The sequence below is a fragment of the Chiloscyllium punctatum genome, chromosome 4 (genome assembly GCF_047496795.1).
Source record: "Chiloscyllium punctatum isolate Juve2018m chromosome 4, sChiPun1.3, whole genome shotgun sequence".
NCBI classification, from domain to species: Eukaryota; Metazoa; Chordata; class Chondrichthyes; order Orectolobiformes; family Hemiscylliidae; genus Chiloscyllium; species Chiloscyllium punctatum.
Window position 1 is genome coordinate 14,789,047 of NC_092742.1, and position 18,146 is coordinate 14,807,192.

General features: G+C 43.0%; 1 protein-coding gene across 31 annotated transcripts in view; it reads right to left on the reverse strand.

Moving 5' to 3' along the window:
* nrxn3a (neurexin 3a) overlaps positions 1–18,146 on the reverse strand; it is a 2,037,428-nt gene that overhangs the window by 31,497 nt on the left and 1,987,785 nt on the right. For 17 of the 31 annotated variants that reach the window (XR_011960407.1, XR_011960405.1, XM_072568144.1 and 14 more), the window contains one exon: positions 12,148–12,235. Coding sequence is in view for 27 of the 31 variants with exons in the window: in XM_072568144.1 (XP_072424245.1) it covers positions 12,148–12,235 (88 nt within the window). In the remaining 4 variants the exon portion in view is untranslated. The remainder of the gene's footprint in view (positions 1–12,147; positions 12,236–18,146) is intronic. The other 14 variants (XR_011960408.1, XR_011960406.1, XM_072568150.1 and 11 more) reach the window with 1 other exon arrangement.

An 18,146-nucleotide genomic window follows, 5' to 3' on the forward strand; every position in this document is an offset into this window, starting at 1 on the left:
TGAAAGCGTCCAATCAAACCTGTTGGACTATAACCTGGTGTTGTGTGATTTTTAACTTTGTCCACTATTCAATGAGATTGGAGCTGATCTGTGGCCCCAACTCGATATACCAGCTTTTGGCTCATTTCCCTTAATACCTTTGCTTAACAAAAATGAATCAGTCTCAGATTTAAAATTGACAACTGATCCGGTGTCCACTGGCATTTGTGGAGGAGAGTTCCAAACCCTTTGTGTGTGGAAGTGCTTCCTAACATCTCTCCTGAACTGCCAGGCCTGAATTCTCAGACCATGCCCCCTAATTCTAGAATCCCCAACTGATTGAAATAGTTTGAGACAAAAATAACTGCCGATGCAGATGAATTGAAATAATTTATCTTTATCTACACTGTCTCTTCCTGTTAATATCTGTGAGAAATTTTCACTCCTGTATTGCTCAGTCTGAATGTTAACATGATTTCCTGTCCTGCATATCTTTGTGACTGTGAGAGGAAACTGGGGCACCCAAAGGAAACCCACGCAGACACGGGGAGTATGCGCAAACTTCAGACAGACAGTCCCCCAAGGCTGGAATCGAGCCCAGATTCCTGGTCCTGTGAGACAGCAGTATTAACTCTGCATTACAAACCAGCTATCCAGCCAAATGAGCTAACTAGCTCTGGCCTAATCCCAGTGAATCTGCACTGGACCCCTTCGATGGTTCAGCCCTGAGAACGGAAGCCTATGTGTCTGACCGAAACTCCATACAACTGAAGCATCATCTCATTGCACCACCCTTCGCGATGGAGCTTCCAAGACAACACAAAGCCGTACTCAAATAAAACTCGCACAAAATTCTCTCCATATTGTAAAAGATCCCCCAAATCACATTTATTCTCAGTGTGTGGTCAACACTGCTCTGACAGCTGAGTGGGTTCCTAGGTTACGTTTATAAACTCATATGGATTAGGAACAGATGTAGGCCATTGAATCTGACTTGCCATTTGATAGGATCATGGTGGATCTGATTGAAGCCTTAACTCCATTGTCTTGCCTGTATACCCCTCCCCATAGTCCTTACAATCCCTTCCCTTTTGACCAAAGTTCGACTTAACTCAGCCTTTTTCTATCCAACCTCTGCTGTTCACCATGAAAGAGAATCCCAAAGTCTAACAATGCTTTGGGAGCGGAAATTTCTCCTTCTTTTCAGTGGTGACTAGTTGGGGTTGATAGAAAGGGTGATGGTGTTGATGATTAGCATCAGAATAGGGTCATCGGGATGGTCTCAGGCCACAGACCCCAGCCTCAAACTGAGGAGGAGGAGAGTGCTCAGGTCAGGAAGCAGTCGGCTGTCCAGATTGGAATGGGGCAAAACGAACCCACAGCAGATGGTGCAACATAAACTCAATTAATTCAACTTTGAATATAAGGGTCATCTCAGTAATTAGAATTAGAATCTCTACAGTGTAGAAACAGGCTCTTTGGCCCAACAAGTCCACACTGACCCTCTGAAGGGTAACCCACCCAGACCCATTCCCCTCTTACTTGACATTTCCCTCTGACTAATGCAGCCAACTACATCATCCCTGAACACTATGGGCAATTTAGCATGGCCAATACACCTGAGCCGCACATCTTTGGACTGTGGGAGAGAACCAGAGCACCCAGAGGAAACCCATGCAGACACTGAGGAGAATGTGCAAACTCCACACAGACAGTCACTCAAGGCTGGAATCAAACCTGGGTCCTTGACACTGTGAGGCAGCAGTGCTAACCATTGAGCCACCATGTCACCCTATAATGTTGTTGCAAAGACCCATCTGATGCCTTTTGGAAATCTGTTGCCTTTACCCGATCACGCCCTCACATGACTGCAGACCCAGTACAATTCTTGATTTTCCACTGAAATAGCTGAGGAAGGCAACTAGGTGAAAGAGATGGACAATGAATGCAGTCCTTGTCAGTGACACTCAGACCCTACGAAAGCCTGTTTAAAAATTATGACTACTTTAATCTTTATTGCCTACTGCCTCTTCTCATTTAATGCAATCAGGGAACTTCAATTTACAACTTATGTTATCTGTGAGTTATATAAACTATATTAAAGTCAGAGAGTCATAGAGATGTCCAGCATGGAAACAGACCCTTCGGTCCAACTTGTCCAGGCCGACCAGAATTCCCAACCCAATCTATCCCACCTGCCAGCACCCGGCCCATATCCCTCCAAACCCTTCCTATTCATATACCCATCCAAATGCCTCTTAAATGTTGCAACTGTACCAGCCTCCACCACATCCTCTGGCAGCTCATTCCATTAACGTACCACACTCTGTGTGAAAAAGTTGCCCCTTAGGTCTCTTTTATATCTTTCCCCTCTGACCCTAAACCTATGCCCTGTAGTTCTGGACTCCCCAGGGAAAAGACTTTGCCTATTTATCCTATCCATGCCTCTCATGACTTTATAAATCTCTATATGCTCACCCGTCAGCCTCCAACCCTCCAGGGAAAACTGCAGCAGTCTATTTAGCCTCTTCCTATAACTCAAATCCTCCAACCCTGGCAACATCCTTGTAAATCTTTTCTGAACTCTTTCAAGTTTCACAACATCTTTCCGATAGGAAGGAGACCAGAATTGTACGCAATATTCCAACACTGGCCAAACCAATGCCCTGTACAGCAGCAACATGACCTCCCAACTCCTGTACTCAATACTCTGACCACTAAAGGAAAGCATACCAAATGCCGTCTTCACTATCCTATCTACCTGCGACTCCACTTTCAAGGAGCTATGAAGCTCTTTGGTCAACAACACTCCCTAGGACCTTACCATTAAGTCTTGCTAAGTCCTGCTAAGATTTGCTTTCACAAAATGCAGCACCTCATATTTATCTAAATTAAACTCCATCTGCCACTTCTCAGCCCATTGGCCCATGAGATAAAGATCCTGTTGTAATCTGAGGTCACTTTCTTCACTGTCCACTACACCTCCAATTTTGGTGTCATCTGCAAACTTACTAACTGTACCTCTTATGCTCACATCCAAATCATTTATATAAATGATGAAAAGTAATGGACTCAGCACCGATCCTTGTGGCACTCCACTGGTCAGAGGCCTCCAGTCTGAAAAACAACCCTTCACCAACACCCTCAGACTTCTACCTTTGAGCCAGTTCTGTGTCCAAGTGGCTAGTTCTCCCTGTATTTCATGAGATCTAACCTTGCTAATCAGTTTCCCGTGGGGAACCTTGTCGAACACCTTACTGAAGTCCACATAGATCACAACAACTGCTCTGCCCTCATCAATCCTCTTTGTTACATCTTCAAAAAACTCCATCAAGTTTGTGAGACATGATTTCTCATGCACAAAGCCATGTTGACTGTCCCTAATCAGTCCTTGCCTTTCCAAATATATACACATCCTGTCCCTCAGGATTCCCTCCAACAACTTGCCCACCACCGATGTCAGGCTCTCTGGTCTATAGTTCCCTGGCTTGTCTTTACTGCCCTTCTTAAACAGTGGCACCACGTTAGCCAACCTTCAGTTTTCCAGCATCTCACCTGTGACTATCGATGATACAAATATCTCAGCAAGAGGCCCAGCAATCACTTCTCTAGCTTCCCACAGGGTTCTAGGGTACACCTGATCAGGTCCTGGGGATTTATCTACTTTTATGCATTTCAAGACTTCCAGCACTTCCTCCTCTGTAATATGGACATTTTTCAAGATGTCACTATCTATTTCCCGACAGTCTATATCTTCCATGTCCTTTACCACAGTAAATACTGATGCAAAATACTCATTTAGTATCTCTTTTATTTCATTAAAATCATTGAATTAAATTGTGAATGATTGAGATGTTTTCACATACCTAGGGAATTCCATTTGTCACCTCATTACAGTCAGAGTTGTTGCCCAATAATCCAATGCAGTTTCTCTGAACTCAGGTCAACTTCCAAGCTACATTATAAGGCTATCTCCATTGCAATGCACTCTGCCAACAATCTGCTGTCAGCAACATCATTGAGAAGTCCATATAGAAAGCATCCACTGATATCCTCAAAAAATCCAACAGGATGCTGGATGTTCTGTTGAATAATATTACGCTGGTGCTCCCTAATCAGTTCACACTTTCTCATGTACTCAATCTCATCATTTCAACTGACTGATTTGATTTCAACTGAAAAATATATGAACCTTGAATTAATCAAACTGAAAGGTAAAAATGTCTATTTATCCAATCAATCGAAAAAAGATTGAAAATTCAGTAAGTTTTGCATTCAGGCACACTTAAAATTCAAGTGCCAATCAGAGAAATCTGTTCAGTATTAAAGGACTGAATATCAAATGAATATAAATGCAGTTAATATTAACGCAGGGACATGTTTTTGACATCAAATTTCTCTTTCAGTAGCAACAAGTGAATTATAAGGCAGTTAAATAGTCTGAGACATGTTAAGAGGTGGGATGCATTTTGTCATTGAGGGTTTGGACTGAACGATCTACTGGGGGCTTCATGTAGATATGATGAATAGGACAGCTCAGTTATTTTTGAGTTATCTAAAACAGAAGCAAACTGAACGTTCCATAGTGGAGATAAAGTGGCAGGGAAAATGTGTGGAATAACCTGTAAACTGGTGGACATTGTGAATTTTTGATCTGAGGGAGTTTGGGCCCATAACCAGGTGGCAGCCATCTTTGTCAGGATGATAGCAGAAGACTTGAAGGACTGAATGGACTGTGCCTGGAAATGGAATAGAGGTTGGAATTGGATAGGGGAATACAGAATTCCAAAGACTTATAGACACTCTGAGAGAAGAAATTCCTCCCCATCTTTCTCTTAAATATGAGACTGTGTATCTTGCCAGACTGAGTGCTGAGATGATGTTAACCATGTCTACATTTTAGATTTTCCCACAAGGGGAATGTCATCTCAGCATTCACTCTGGCAAGGTGCCTTAGAAATTTATTGACGTAAAAAATTCCAAGTTCCAATCTGTATAAGCCCAATCTGCTCAACCTTTCCTCATTCAACAACCCTTTCATTCCAGGAATCGGCCTTATTTTCAGGAGTCACTTGTATGAAGAGCCCTTATTATATGGGAAGGAAAGGAGATAGTGGGAATGTCACTGAGCTACAACGCAGAACTTCAGGCTGATGTTCTGGGGTTGTGGGTTTGAATCCCACAGACGGCAGGTGGTGAAATTTGAATTAAAAAAAAATGCCAGCCTAATGTTGACCATCTATCCACTGATGGACGTTATGAAAGAAATAACTCCATTTCGTTCACTAATGTCATTCAGGACAGGAAATCTGTCTTCCGTTCCTGATCTGGCTCACATCCTGACTGCTAACTGCTATTAATTATTGGAATCAATGATGGCCTAGCCAGCAATACTCACAAACCTCCACTGTCTATTGAAACAACGGAGCAAAATCTCCATTACAACACATTTACTAATCTCCAAAGATTAGCAAAACTCCACTGTCTTCATCCATTTCCATCATTCAGCTGATTCTCTTGAAAACATTGATGGGAGCTGGATAGAGCAGGGCTAGACTTTGAACTGGGGAGGGCAGGATTGATGAATGGGGAGAGACTGAACTGGTTGGTTTAGAAGAATGAGGGGAAGTAAGGGCAGATCCGTGGCTCAGTGGTTAGCACTGCTGCCTTACAGCGCCAGGGACTCAGGTTTGATTCCACCCTCTGTGTGGAGGTTTACATATTTTCCGTGTCTGCATGGGTTTACCCTGGGTTCTCCGGTTTCCTCCCGCAGTGCAAAGATGTGCCATAGTGTCCAGGGATGTATAGGTTAGGTGGAGTAGCCATGGCTACTCATTCTCCATGTCTGCATGTGTGTACCCCGTGTTCTCCAGTTTCCTCCCACAGTCCAAAGACGTGCATATTAGGTGGATTGGCTGTGCTAAATTGCCCCTTAGTGTCCAGGGGCTAATAGGTTAGGTGGAGTAGCCACGGTTAACACCGGGTTGTGGGGATAGGGTGGGGGACAGTGTCTGCTTGGGATGCTTTCTAGAGGGTTGGTGCAGACTCAATGGCCCTGTAGGGATTCAAAGATCTCATAGAAATCTCTAACATTCTGATATGACCAAATAGAGTAATTTCAGGAAATATGTTCCACATATTTGAGCCAGGGGTCACAGTCTAAGGATATGGAATGGGCCAGTTAGTACTGAGCTGAGGAGTGGTGAGCCTGTGGAATTCTCTGCCACAGAAAGAGGTTGAGAGACCAAAGCGTTGAGGAAGGAGTTAGAGATAGCTCCTTGGGTTAAAGGGATCAAAGGTAATGGGGAGAAAGCAGAAACAGGGCACTGAGTTGGATGACCAGCCATGGTCATATTCAATGGTAGACCAAGCTTGAAGGGCTGAATGGCCTACTCCTGTTCCCATTTTCTACGCTCCTATGTTTAATGAAGGTACAAAGGAGCTTATTTACGTTATTTGTTTTCCGGCATTTTCGGAAGGGAGAACTGACCTAATTACTGACTGAAAAACTGTTCACGGCTGCAAGAAGTGGTCATCAAGTTTGGAAAAGGGGAGAATGAATCATAATTAAAAAAGGAAGTAGAAGGAATATAAGTGAGAACATCACACAAGAACAGCACAGTGCAGCAGAGCTCTCGTATAAATGTGAGGGTGTATGAATCAGCCATTTGCTGTCTTGCTGTCAGAAGGCTGATACAATGAGCTGCTGGCAGCTTTGTTTCCCCCAGAAGGGAAGGGGTGTGAATAGTTATAAATTTAACAGGTAAAGATGAGGGACATCAATCCTCTTTTCAAGTGGAATACCATGTAGCCTTGCACTTACTTCTCCAATACAAGTTAACACACGCATCCTAACTGTTTGTTGACATACGTACCAACTAATAAGCAACATTTAGTGGCCCAATTCATTCTCGTTTGACTGTAAAACCACCACATGACAGAGAGGCTGGAGGACATACTTCAGTCAGCACAGAATGTACACTGCAGAAACAGCCCATTCAGCCTGCATATATCCTCCATTCGAGTCTCCTGCCAGTTAATGTTATGTCACTTGAATGATTAAGTTTAAGGATATACAGGCTGGAGAGAACTCATCGATTGGGAATCTTGAGCAAACATAGGAAGAGACTTTAGGGATGCTCACCACTGGTGAACATGGAGACACACACCTGTAATGCTGCATTCTGTCATTAAATCTCATATTAGTGCCCTCTTCCTTTAACAAATGGTTTCAGAATGGATTCATGCTTCCACTCCTTTGCCTCTCACTCCATCAGACTGGACATGAGATGATATGCAATCAATTTACGTCCTTGATTTAAAAAAATTTCTTGCACGCTTAATATAGGGTTTGAATTATAAAGAGGCTGGATAGGTTGTGACCTTTTCCATTAGAGCGCAGGAGGTTGACCTTATACAGGTTTATAAAATAATGAGGGGTATAGGTATTGGCAGGTATCCTTTTCCTACAATGGGGGATTTTAGAATTGGGGGCATATTTTTAAGGTGAGAGGAGATAGGCTTTAAAAAGATATGAAAGGAATTTCTTTTACACAGGGAGTGGTTTGTCTGTGGAATGAACCTCCAGAGGAAGTGGTGGATGTGGGCACAGTTACATTTAAAAGACTTTTGGATAAGTACATGAATAGGAAAGGTTTAGAGGGATATGGGCCAAATGCAGGCAGGTGGGGCTAGTTTAGTTTGGGATTATGGTCAACATGGACCGGTTGGACTGAAGGGTCTGTTTCCAAGCTATATGACTCTCTGATTCTATGACTAGAACTGAGGATCATAAATACTAGAGCCTCAAATAAATCATAGCAGGGAATTTAAGAGAATGTCATATTCTGAGAGAATGATTAGAATGTGGAACCTATTACACATGATACTGATTGACGTATCTAGCACCCAAGAAGAAGCTAACTAAACATACGGGAGAGGAAAGGAATAGGAGAACATGTTGATCCGGTGAAATGAAGAAGGAGGTTCATGTAGAGCATAAAACCAGCATTTATATGATAGGCAGAATGGCCTGTCTCTGTTCTCAAAATGCTAAGTAACAATGGAATGCAGATTGGATTTCTTTAGCCCACAGTACATGGCTGTCCCTAGAGAAAAGGACTGTTAGTCAATAATTACTATCTGTCTTCCATTCATATTTTCCATTCAAGGTCATGGTGAACCCTAGATCTTGAATCAATTCCACTGTCATGTTGAGAAGGTACTCATTCTTGATCTTTCCCTGTGGGGAAGATAAGGTCCGAGTCTCAATGGTCAATGCTGAGGGCTCATGGTTCAGGACCAGTCCGTTACAAAAAAAATCACACGGAACTTTCAGTCAGATGTAGGCCACTCAGGTCAGTCTAATGAAAATGGGCTAGGTTAGGTCAAGTTCCCTTTACACTTACCTCAGTCCCAACATCTATGTCTATTTCCCACATTACAACACCGACCAGGCATCAAAGATGCTCCATTGATTCTAAAGCATCCTCAGGTTGTGAAGGGCACTGCAGAAATGCATATTTTCTATTTTTATCACCAGACTTCTCTCCTTCTATATTTTATGTCCCACAACCAATCAACACGACCCTGCAACTCAGCGCATAAGCATGTTTTCCTGCTTCCTCTCAAGAGGGGAGGCAATGATTGAGTGGCATTGTTAATAGGCTCAAAATCCAGAGACTGTGTAATGTTCTGGAGATGTGGGTTCAAATCCTGCCATGACAGATAGTGGAATTTGAATTCAATCATTCAAGCCTTGATAATTCAATAAAACAAAAACTGGAACTGAATGTTTAATTACGATGAGGTGACCACTGGCAATTATCATGAAATCCCCTGGTTCACCAATGTCCTTCAGGGAAGGAAATCTGCTATGCTTACCTGGTCTGGCCTACATGTGACTCCAGACCCATAGCAACAGCCTCTGGTCAGTTAGAGATGGCCAATAAATACTGGTCTAGCTGGTGATGCCCATCGACTATGAGCGAATGAAGTAAAAAAAAGCCCAGTTTTATGAGCTTCAAATCAAATCAATGGTAAAAGTATTGCTCTCAATCTCCCACTCCCCACTGCAACACTTAACAAGTGACAAGTGTACTTGGCAAGACCTACATCCCCAGCACACTCTGTGTTAAAACAGCATTAACATGCATTAACATTATTATAGTTACACAACCCTTCCCTGAGGCATGCCCCCGCCTGGTTGAGTGCTTTGCAATTAAAAATGTGGGAGAAATATGTCTTTTTATGAAAACTTCAAGATCAGGCTTCAGGCCAATCTATGTCCAACAACCTGCTCCGAATACTCTGCGCACATTCTGACACGTCAGCAGCTGAGGCGATCCACAAAATTCGAAAACAACCAGGGGCTAACTAAAATAATCCAAAACACTCCAAAGAAAAGGTCAAATAATTCTAAAGGAATCCTTAAAAAGTTTCAGGAATTAGATCTGCATGTTTGCTAAAGGCAAATCGATTTTTGCCTGAGCCATACCCTGTCTGTTTGCCAATTTTCGTTGGAATACATCCATTAGATTTAGAGAAATCTACAGATAGACTAACAAACGGGAGTGAAATTATTCTGTCTGCCACTCAAGAGCACTGCAGTGTGAAGTTATAGCGCGGAAACAAAAATATAATTTTACGCAAATGCATCTACAAGTTCCCAATATTTCCAACATCTAGTAGCGTGGGTATAGTATGGGCATCTTCCTACCACTTCTCAATTTCCATTTCCATACATGTGCCAATTTATCATGGTTCAGCATCTGGTAACATTGACATTTAAAGCGCTTTCCAATTGGTAAGAGTTGGAAAAGTAATCACAAAACAAGTGCAGCCACTTTCCAAAACAATACACTTTCTTTTGCCTGTTGCTCTTTTGGGAATTTGCTTTTCCCTGGAAGAAAGAATTGGGAAAGGGAACAAGGTAGGATTGCAGGGTCTGGGGCAAGAAGATGGGAAAGTTTTAACAAACCTCTACAAAAACAGAGAACAGAATCACATGACGTCACGACATCAAGAACCATAACAAACCACGGACACAAACCAAGGATATCACTGGTTCCCCAACCGGGAATTTGAAAATAAACACAGGAGCAGGTGGATAGGCAGCAGCTCCCGGGCCATGACCACACAGACACCAAAACAAAATAAACAGTTTCTGAGCAAACACAGCAGAGCGTATGACTGACCCCCAACAGCTCGCTATGTGTCACAGCAATGGCCCCCATCACAGTCCATGCACTGACTGCGGAGTCATGAAAAGGGTGGGTTTTCTGTTTTGGCAAAGGAACTACTGCTGCAATGTGCCAACGATGAATTTTTTTTTTCACGAGATCAAACATGAATTCGCAATTGTTTGGCAGGTAACAATGCTTCCTGACAATAAAATTCTTTTTATGCCATCTGCATTCTCTTTAACAGAAAGTAAGTTGTTACTCAGCACCAATAAAGATATTTGGAGGGGATAGAGATAAACGTAAAGGCTAGACAGAGCAGTGACAGTGAGAAAGAAGTAGAGGATTGGGAAGGCAAGGAGAGGAGGGGCAGAGTGATTGTGTTTCAACCTTCTACATAATTCAATTTTTAGTCTTTCATACACAACTCTCTTTGGCAGCCCAGGGCAGTAGTCACCACCCATCCTGCCTAGTTCGATGGCAAGAAAGGATTTTGTTGCCTCTAAACATAAAAAAATGTACTTTTTTTGCATTAAAAAAAAATTCAATTGAAAGAAAAAATGTAATTCTTAAAAATGGAAAAGAAATTGCCTCCAAAAATTCAAAATTCTTGTTTTTTTTTACAAAATATATATGAAGATATGATATATATATGTGTCATGTGCATATATATACATATACAAATCTCGTCATACCACCAAAATTACATGCAGTGCATGATGAAGTGTGAGAGCAAATAATACCAGCTATAACTGCTGCTTAACGACAACATAAACTGAACTATAAACCACACATGCATTAACAGTGAAAACGACACTGCATGCAGTTGTTCAAGTTTGCTGATGCTGGGGTTAGAAATGAGGGAGTGAATTTCTGTGTAAACATATGATTTGATGGTGAGGGACTGCTGACATCTGTCTTTTTCTTAAAAAAAATATTTTTCCAAAAAAAAATTCCCCAAAAATTAAATTAAAAAAAATGCGAAAAACTTAGGGAATCTTAAGTCTTAGAAGTTTGATCATCCTGTACCAAATATGTTTACTTTTTTTAAAAAAAAAGCAAATGTGAGCCCAGTAAAATATTTTTGCTATCAAAATCTTTTGCTGAATATCTCTTTATATATCTGCGCTATTGTTTATATATCAATATATGTACAATCATACATATGTGTATATATGTACATATTTAAATATATAGGTAAGCCTGAAAAAATTATGCTAGGTTTAAAAAAAACATACACAGAAATTCTTTGATATCTGTTCTCTATTACAATGGCCTAACCCATGGCAAGCCTTAAGAGAGATAGAGAGAAACGAAAAAAAAGGACAAGCCTAATATTTGCAATAAATCAGCTCAATATCACTAGTTCGTTTGGCAGTGACAGTCAAAATGCTTCCGCCAGTGAACAGAAAAAGTAACTGGAGTGGGGAAGAACAGAGAAAGGGGAGGAGGTCATCTCAAGGAGGGCAATCAATCATGTGACTGACGGCAGGCATTTTGGGGCATCTGTCAGATTAACATGGCCCCGGTCTATTACTAATTTCGGCTATCTGTAGCTGGGCTCAGCTCCGGCAGCGGCAAAATTAGTGCCAAAACGATACCATGTTAACTGCACTAGAGGTCCCATGGATCTGTGTGTTATCACCAAAGAACAGGAGAACAATTAGCAGGCTTAACGTGAAATCTTTAATTATCCCCAGCATAAACATTTCATTCATCATGATGAGACTCCCGAGAGGAATCTGGGCAGTAATTTCAATTTGTCAAACGGCTTATTCCATTTTAAATTCCCACTTTTTGGGTTCCATCATGTGGAAGTGGTCATCATTTAGATCTCAGGTTCCTCCTCAATTTCCTTCCCCACACTGGTCCATGGGACCTGATGCCTTGGGCTTGGATTCTGCTATCCAATTCTATCAATAATTACTGTTCAACTTCTATCGGTTAATTATCGTTGCGAAAGAAGGAGCAAGCAAAAAGGACTGACCTAACCCACCTGAGCTGGGCTCGCACTCATCGAGGTCCTCATCGTCACTTGCACACTCAGCTGAGGAGACAATAAGGTCATCGGTGACCTGCAATAAGAAAAGGGGGAAAGAAATGTTACAGAAAATATCACATACTCTTCCGACAATTTGAAACAGAAAAAGAGCAAATTTCTATTTATATAATCACAATACAGACAATTTTCAAGATGTCACATTCTATTTCCCCACATTCTGTATCTTCCATGACCTTCTCCACTGTAAACACTGATGCAAAATATTTGTTTAGGACCCAACCTCCCCATCTCCTGCTGTTCCACACATGAGTCGATGTGCTGATTTTTGAGGGGTCCTGTTCTCTCCCCATTTACCCAGCAATCACTTCCTGAGCTTCCCACCGATTTTGAGGGTATATCTGATCAGGTTCTGGGGATTTATCCAGACATTCAGTACCGCCTCCTCCGTAATATGGACACTTGTGAAACTTGAAAGGGTTCAGAAAAGATTTACAAGGATGTTGCGAGGGTTGGCGGATTTGAGCTCCAGGGAGAGGCTGATTAGGCAGGGGCTGTTTTCTTTGGAGTGTCGGAGGCTGAGGAATGACCTAATAGAGGTTTATAAAATCATGAGGGGCATGGATAGGGCAGATAGACAGATAGGGGTGATAGGGGTGGGGGAGTTCAAAATTAGAGGGCATAGATTTAGGGTGAGAGGGGGAAAATTTAAAAGGGACCTATGGGGAAACCTTTTCACACAGAGGATAGTGTGTGTATGGAACAAGCTGCCAGAGGAAGTGGGGAGGCTGGTACAATTGCAACATTTAAAAGGCATCTGGATGGGTATATGAATAGAAAGGATTTCGAGGGATATGGGCCAAGTGCTGGCAAATGGGACTAGATTAGTTTAAGATATCTGGTCGGCGTGGATGAGTTGGACGAAAGGGTGTGTTTCTGTGCTGTACATCTCTATGACTCTATTCATCTTTCACAGACCGCACCTGGAGTATTGTGCACAGTTTAGGTCACCTTACTTGAGGAATGATTTAGTGGCATTGGATGCAGTTCAGAGGAGGTTGTTATAGACCAGGCCAGACCCCCCCTCAAAACATATTAAGAATGTAGCCCAGACCCTAACTTTTCATTTTTTGTAAAGACAGATGTACAGTGGATACTCCAGGAGTGATGCAGCTGGTCAAATCATTCTGCTTTAAACAAAACAGAATTTACTTAAGTATTACATCTGAAATACAAACAAAAGTAAACAGAATTTAGAATAACAACTCATTTGATAACCCAACCGAGACTTAACGAAGCTGTTCCAATCCCTGCAACGTCCCATGAACACACCCCTTGGCAAAAGGTAAATTCAAACACGGGTTCTTACAGACAGGAGAGGATTCAGGGAGAAAGTTCAGGCAAGACCCCTTGTTGAAACATGGAACCTCGTTTCACTGCAGCTGCCTCTCTCAGTCCCCGGCTAAAACTAAACCAACTCAGAAAGAAAAACTTGAACGGAGAGAACTGGCCACTCTACTACCACTGTTTCCATATCTGATACCACTGCCTTTATGATCCCTCTTGAAAAATACCAAGGACACGTTAACCTTCTTAAACGGGCAGCATTATCACAAGGTTCACTAGATTGATCCCAGAGATGAGGGATTTGTCGTATGAAGAGAGATTGAACAGTTTAGGCCTGAACCCCCTGGAATCTAGAAGAATGAGGGGAGATCAAATTGAAGTATTCAAGATGATGATAGGTGTGGATAAAATAGATGTGGAGCTTCCTCTTGTGGGCCATTCACGGATGAGAGGTCACAGTCTTAAGATAAGGGATAGCAAATTAAAGCAGAGTTGAGGAGAGACTACTTCTCCTCAAGGATTGTGAATCTGTGGAATTCGCTATCCCAAAGTGCAGTGGGTGTTGGGATAATGAGTAAATTTAAGGACGAGTTAGGCAGATTTTTAATTGGTAATGGGTTGAAGGGTTATGGGGAGAAGGCAGGAAAATGAGGGTGAGAAGCATTTCAGTCATGATTGGATGGGCCGAATGACCTAATTCTGCTCCGATAACTTATGAACTTATGAACTTCACAATGCTCCAAAAGAGTTAACAGCCAATGAAATGCTCCGATTGTCAAAATGTCGGAAATAGAACAGCCAACTGGCATGCAGCACACCCAGACAAATGACAACACAATAATGACTGGATCTGTTATATGTGCACTGTTAGTTGAATAATAAATGACGGCTAGCTAGCAGGGCGAGTGTGTCTGCTCTTTGGTATAGAATGTGGAATTATTGGGTGGCTCAGTGGTTAGCATTGCTGCATCACAGCATCGGGGAGCGGGTCTGATTCCAACCTCAGGCGACTGTCTGTGTGGAGTTTGCGCATTCATCCCGTGTCTGTGTGGGTTTCCTCTGGATGTTCCGGTTTCCTCCCACAGACCAAAGATGTGCAGGTTAGGTGAGTTGGCCTTGCTAAATTGCCCATCGTGTTCAGGGATGTGTCGGTTAGCTGCATTCGTCTGGGGTAAATGTAGAGGAGTAGGGGAATGGGTTACTCTTCGGAGGATCGGTATGGACTTGCTGGGCTGAAAGGCCTGTTTCTCCACTGTAGGGATTCTATGATTCTATGTTCACCTCCACCTCAGAGACGAGGCCTCAATTTAACAAAGGTAAACTGATTGCTCGGACTTATGAATAAAGGACATGTTAAGGTTGTACAGGAATTTGGTGAGGCCTCTGAGAGTCATAGAGATGGACAGCATGGAAACAGACCCTTCTGTCCAACCCGTCCATGCCAACCAGACATCCCAACCCAATCTAGTCCCACCTGCCAGCACCAGGCCCATATCCCTCCAAACCCTTCCTATTCATATACCCATCCAAATGCCTCTTAAATGTTGCAATTGTACCAGCCTCCACCACTTCCTCTGGCAGCTCATTCCATACCTGTACCACCCTCTGCATGAAAAAGTTGCCCCGTAGGTCTCTTTCATATCTTTCCCCTCTCACCCTAAACCTATGCCCTCTAGTTCTGGACTCCCCGACCCCAGGGAAAACACTTTGCCTATTCACCCTATCTATGCCCCTCACAATTTTGTAAACCTCTATAAGGTCACCCCTCAGCCTCCAATGCTCCAGGGAAAACAGTATGGAAGGTTTGAGTTCCAGCTTTGAGGCTGGGTAGGCTGGGACCTATTTCACTGGCATATAGGAGGTTGAGGGGTGACCGAACAGAAGTTTATAAAATAAAATAAGATTATAGATAGGGCTAATGGTAGTTGTTTTTCCCCTGGAATTGGGGAATTTCAAGACTAGGGGGTACATTTTTAAAGAGTGATTTTAAAAAGACACAAGTGGCAAAGTTTCTGCACAGAGGGTGGTTCGCATATGGAATGAACTTCCTAAAGAAATGGCGGATGTGGGTATAATTATAATGTTTAAAAGACATTTGGATAGGTACATGAATAGAAAAGGTTTGGAGGGATGTTGGCCAGGAGCAGGCAGGTGGGACTTGTTTAGTTTGGGATTGGGATTATGGTCGATATGGACTGGTTGGACCGAAGGGTCTGCATCCCTGCTGTATGACTCTATGACTCCATGACAGTCCTGTAACCTGAAATCTTTGGCCCCAGATTATCGACCATTTTTAAATTTGTTCACAGGATGAAAATCTCCGCCCCCCCCACCCCCCACTCCATTGCCACTGGGTCAAAATTCTGGAACTCCCTTCCGAACTGCACCCTGAGTCTATTAAACCTCAAGGACCACCATTGCTGGGAAATGAGGCTGGAGTAGCAGTAACGGAGAACACAGAAATGGCAGACAAACTGAATAGGTACCCTGCACCAGTCTTCATGGTGGAAGACAGAAGTAGCACACCAGACCTACAAGAGAATCAAGGGGTAGAGGTGAGTGCAATGGCCATCACTAAGGAGAAGGTGCTGGGGAAGCTGAAAGATCTGAAGGTGGATAAATCACCCAGACTGGATAGACTACATCCCAGGGTTCCAAAGGACATAGTTGAGGAGATTGTGGAAGCTTTGGTGGTGATCTTTCAGGAATCATCGGAGTCAGGAAGCGCCCCAGAGGACTGGAAAATTACTAATGTAACGCCTCTGTTTAAGAAGTGATCGAGGCGGAGAACAGGAAATTATAGGCTGGTTGGCCTGGTGTCAGTCGTTGGTGAGATTTTCAAGTCCACTATTAAGGATGAGATTGTGGGGTACTCGGAAGTATGGTAAAATAGGACTAAGTCAGCATAGCTTCGACAAGTTGGGGGAGGGGGGTCATCACACCTGACAAATCTGTTAGAATTCTTTAAGGAGGTAATGAGTTAGACAAAGGACAGCCAGTAGACGTAAACCATTTGGATTTCCAGAAAGCCTTTGACAAAGTTCCACACAGTAGGCTGTCAAATAAAATAAGAGCCCGTGGCCTTAGGGCACGGTGCCAGCATGGATAAAGGATTCGTTGACTGGCGGAAGGCAGAGAGTGGGGATAAAGGGGTCTTTTTCAGGATGGCAGCTAGTGACTAGTGGACTTCTGGAGTGGTCAATGTTGCGATCACAACAATTCACGTTGTATATTAATGAAGGGACTGTTGCTAAGTTTGCAGATGGCACAAAGATAGGTGGAGGAAGAGGCAGTGTTGAGGAAGTGGGGAGGCTGCAGAAGGACTTGGACATGCCAAGAGAGTGGGCAAAGAAGTAGCATGTGGAACATGATGTGGAAAAGTGTGCGGTTATGCACTTTGGTAGGAAGAATCGAGGCATCGACTATTTTCTAGACGGGAAAGGCTTTGGAAATCTGAAGCACAAATGAACTTGGGAGTTCTCATTCAGGATTCTCTTTAGATTCAGTTGGCAGTTAGGAAGGCAAATGCAAAGTTAGTGTCCATTTCTAGTGAGCTCGAACACAAGAGCAGAGATGTGGTTGTGGCTTTGCCTAAGGGTCACCACATCTCAGGTGAGGGGCTAGGCTTGGAAGGTGCAGCATTCATGGTAACCTCAGCCAATGTGGGAATTGGGAAAAAAAGGCCTAGTGCATGCTTACCTTCATTGGAAGGGGCATTGCGTCTAAGGATAGACAAGTTATGTTGCAGCTTTACTGAACTTTAGTTAGGCCAAATTTGGAATATTGTGGACTATTCTGGTCACTACACTACAGTAAGGATGTAGATGCTTTGGAGAGAGGGTAAAGAAAAGGTTTACCAGGATGTTGTCTGGTATGGGGGATTTTAGCGATGGACAAAGTTTGGATCGACTGAGTTTGTTTTCACTGGAACACAGAAGGTTGAGGGCAATCTGATAGGAGTTTATAAGATTGTGAGCAGCATGGATAGAGTTGAAAGTATGAGGCTTTTTTCCCAGAATAGACGGGTCAGTTACTAGGGGACACAGGTTCAAGGTGCAAGGGGGGAAAAGAGATGTATGAGGCAAGTTTTCACACAAAGGATGGTGTGTGCCTGGAACGTGCTGCCAGAGGGGGTGGTGTAAGCAGACACACAATAGCAGCGTTCAGGAAACACCTGGATGAATACATGAATAGGAAGGGAATAGAAGGATATGGATCCTATAAGTGAAGACAGTTTTAGTGTGGAAGGGCAAAATGTGTTGGCGCAGGCTTGGAGGGCCGAAGGGCCTGTTCCTGTGCTGCATTGTTCTTTGTTCTTTAATCTGTGCTGTTGGGCACAACTTTTATTGCAAACCAGCTGTCCAGCCAACTGAGCTAACCAACCCTCCCCCTTCCTCCAATTGAAGAGCAGCCCCCTGGTCCGTTAGGACTGTGGAACCTTTACTTAGTTATACTTCAAAAGCAGCTGATTGGCTAAGGACAGCTTTGGTGTCACAAAAGGCACTGGATAAGTGTAAAGTTTAATTGTCTTCCAGAGTTGTGATGCTGATAATTCTCAGTTTAGCAGAAAGACCATGCATAGCTGTTCTCCCGGGGTCGAATCCAACCCGGGTCGAAGGGATGTCACATTTCCCATTGTA